The 2,057-nt window shown below is 48.7% G+C and overlaps 1 protein-coding gene across 1 annotated transcript; it reads right to left on the bottom strand.

Annotated features, from left to right (window-relative positions):
- Positions 1–213: 213 nt before the first annotated feature.
- A1O5_13040 (uncharacterized protein) lies at positions 214–921 on the bottom strand (the record flags this gene model as incomplete). Its single annotated transcript, XM_007753609.1, has 1 exon — positions 214–921. One exon carries the CDS (start codon positions 919–921, stop codon positions 214–216), a length of 708 nt encoding a protein of 235 aa, XP_007751799.1.
- Positions 922–2,057: the final 1,136 nt, after the last annotated feature.

The following is a 2,057-nucleotide window of genomic DNA, read 5'->3' on the forward strand; positions in this document are numbered from 1 at the left end:
CGGGACCGTAGCAAGATCCCACGCCTGCAAATGCCGCAGTGTTGCAGAAAAGACCTTTCTGCACAACAGGTTCTGGACGGTCTCGGATATAACCGGCGAAAGCATCGCTCATTCTGCCGTATATCCGCGATAGAGGGCGTCTCTCGCGCTTCACCAAGGTGGTATAAGTTTGGTTGGAACAGGAACTCGTCTGTTCGGATCCCTTTTGTGCGGTCAAAGCTGCAGACTTGATATCATTGCATCGCGGAGCGCAGTCGAGTTGTACGAGCCTGCTGCCACTTTGATCACTAGCTCCCCATTTCTGTCGAGGCTGTCGTCGCTGACATACTCAATATTCGGTACTGTGACGCTGCCTGTCTCGCAGACAGTTGGACTCTTAGTTTGAGTCACCAATGGGCACAGTTTTTCCAGGGCGCTAGAAACAGAAGTGTAGAGAGCTGTGCCTGTAAGAGTGCCGACGTGCACGGGAGAACTGCCTGCTTGAACAGTAACCTCTGCACTGATGGGGGCACATTTCGGAACAGATGTGCAGCTTAGTGCATTGAACCGAACTTGGGTACACCCCTGGCAGTTCTTAGTGTAAGTTGATGCGGCGGTGGTAATTGTTTCCTTGGCTGTAGCTGGTATGGTCGTGTAGGCGCAGCTGTCGGTCTGGTGGCCCGTCGATGCCACAGAAAGTGGAGAGAGAGTCGCAGTGCTATCGTAGAGACAGAATGCTTGCGTTATGCCTTGATCTGGGTCTTGCTCGTGTAAGATGCATGATGGTTTGGAAGCTGGCAACGAGGACACCGAGCTGGATGTAACAACCGCGGCGGCAGCCGGAATAGAACAAGGGGTCATTGCGACATCATCTTCGGTGCCATTTTCATCTCTCTTATATTTCTGAGCCCCGGCAGAAATTAGTGGGACGGGCACGGACATTGCGTTGTTAAGGGGTAGAAGAGGAAAGTTCATCCCTGGTGGCGATTGCTCATTCTCCCAATTCACGTATCTCTAGAAGTTCTCGGAGACAATAATGCTGACAATTCGTGTGACGGTCGGGCTGCGTTGCAGAATGGGAAGTTCGTAGATTTGCTAGATATTGGGTTCCGGAGTATCATCTCCAGGGGTCTAGAAAATGCCCATTGTGCCATTCTTTTTTTTACTGAATCTATCTTCGACAAAAACTAGGATCTCGCCACTAGCAACCTTAGCGTACGCCTCCGTAGACCTCGCAATGAGAGCATCCGTTCTTCCCTGTCCTACCGTAGCCTTCATCGGTGATATTACACTTATTTAATAGGCATCGTCGTAACAGTTAACGTAATAGTTACCTTCTGAGACGACTTAGTCGCGAAGTGTATCAATTTGTCCCTGAACCACGCCAAAGGAGTAGAAGATACTTGGAGCGTTGTTCGCTCCGATGACTCCGCACGTAGTGATGTCAGCAACGAGACAATCCACGGTAGAAAAGTCGAGATTTTGATAAGCCCAAAGCTCCCCTGGGGGTGGCTCTCGACATGGCTTTCCTGTATCGTATGGAGGTGCAGGAGGGTTTTGGGCCTCAAAGGACTGGTCTAAGAAGCATTGGCCGGCTGTGACCGATAATATATGCGATCCAAGAAGTATAAATAGAACAGACAGAAGCCGTAATATATTAAGATATTGAAAAAGAGATATAATTGCCGTAGTGGAGACTGGAGGCTTTGGTTGCTTTTGGGTATATCGAGGTGTGCGGGACAATGGATGGAGTTTTGCTATAATGACAGAAGGTGAGCTCAGCACAGAGCAATCATCACTTCTTATATAGCACTGAATATTAAGAACATAGAATGCTATCCCTCTTTAACCTGCTCCATTTTGTTAAAGATCCTACTTGGATCTGACTGGGTCAGGGTTCCTAGTAACAATCTGAATAGTATGAACTGGTTGTGGATCACGCAAGGTATGAGCAGTCACCTGTTACTGAGAACTGTATAGTCCAATAGGTAACATGAGTTGGCTACGAAGAGAGTGTAAACTATCTAGGGGGAGTGAGCGTAGCTATATACCCGTAAGGGCCGTCCCGAACAGGTAAC

Source organism: Cladophialophora psammophila (assembly GCF_000585535.1).
Source record: "Cladophialophora psammophila CBS 110553 chromosome Unknown aczJe-supercont1.40, whole genome shotgun sequence".
NCBI classification, from domain to species: Eukaryota; Fungi; Ascomycota; class Eurotiomycetes; order Chaetothyriales; family Herpotrichiellaceae; genus Cladophialophora; species Cladophialophora psammophila.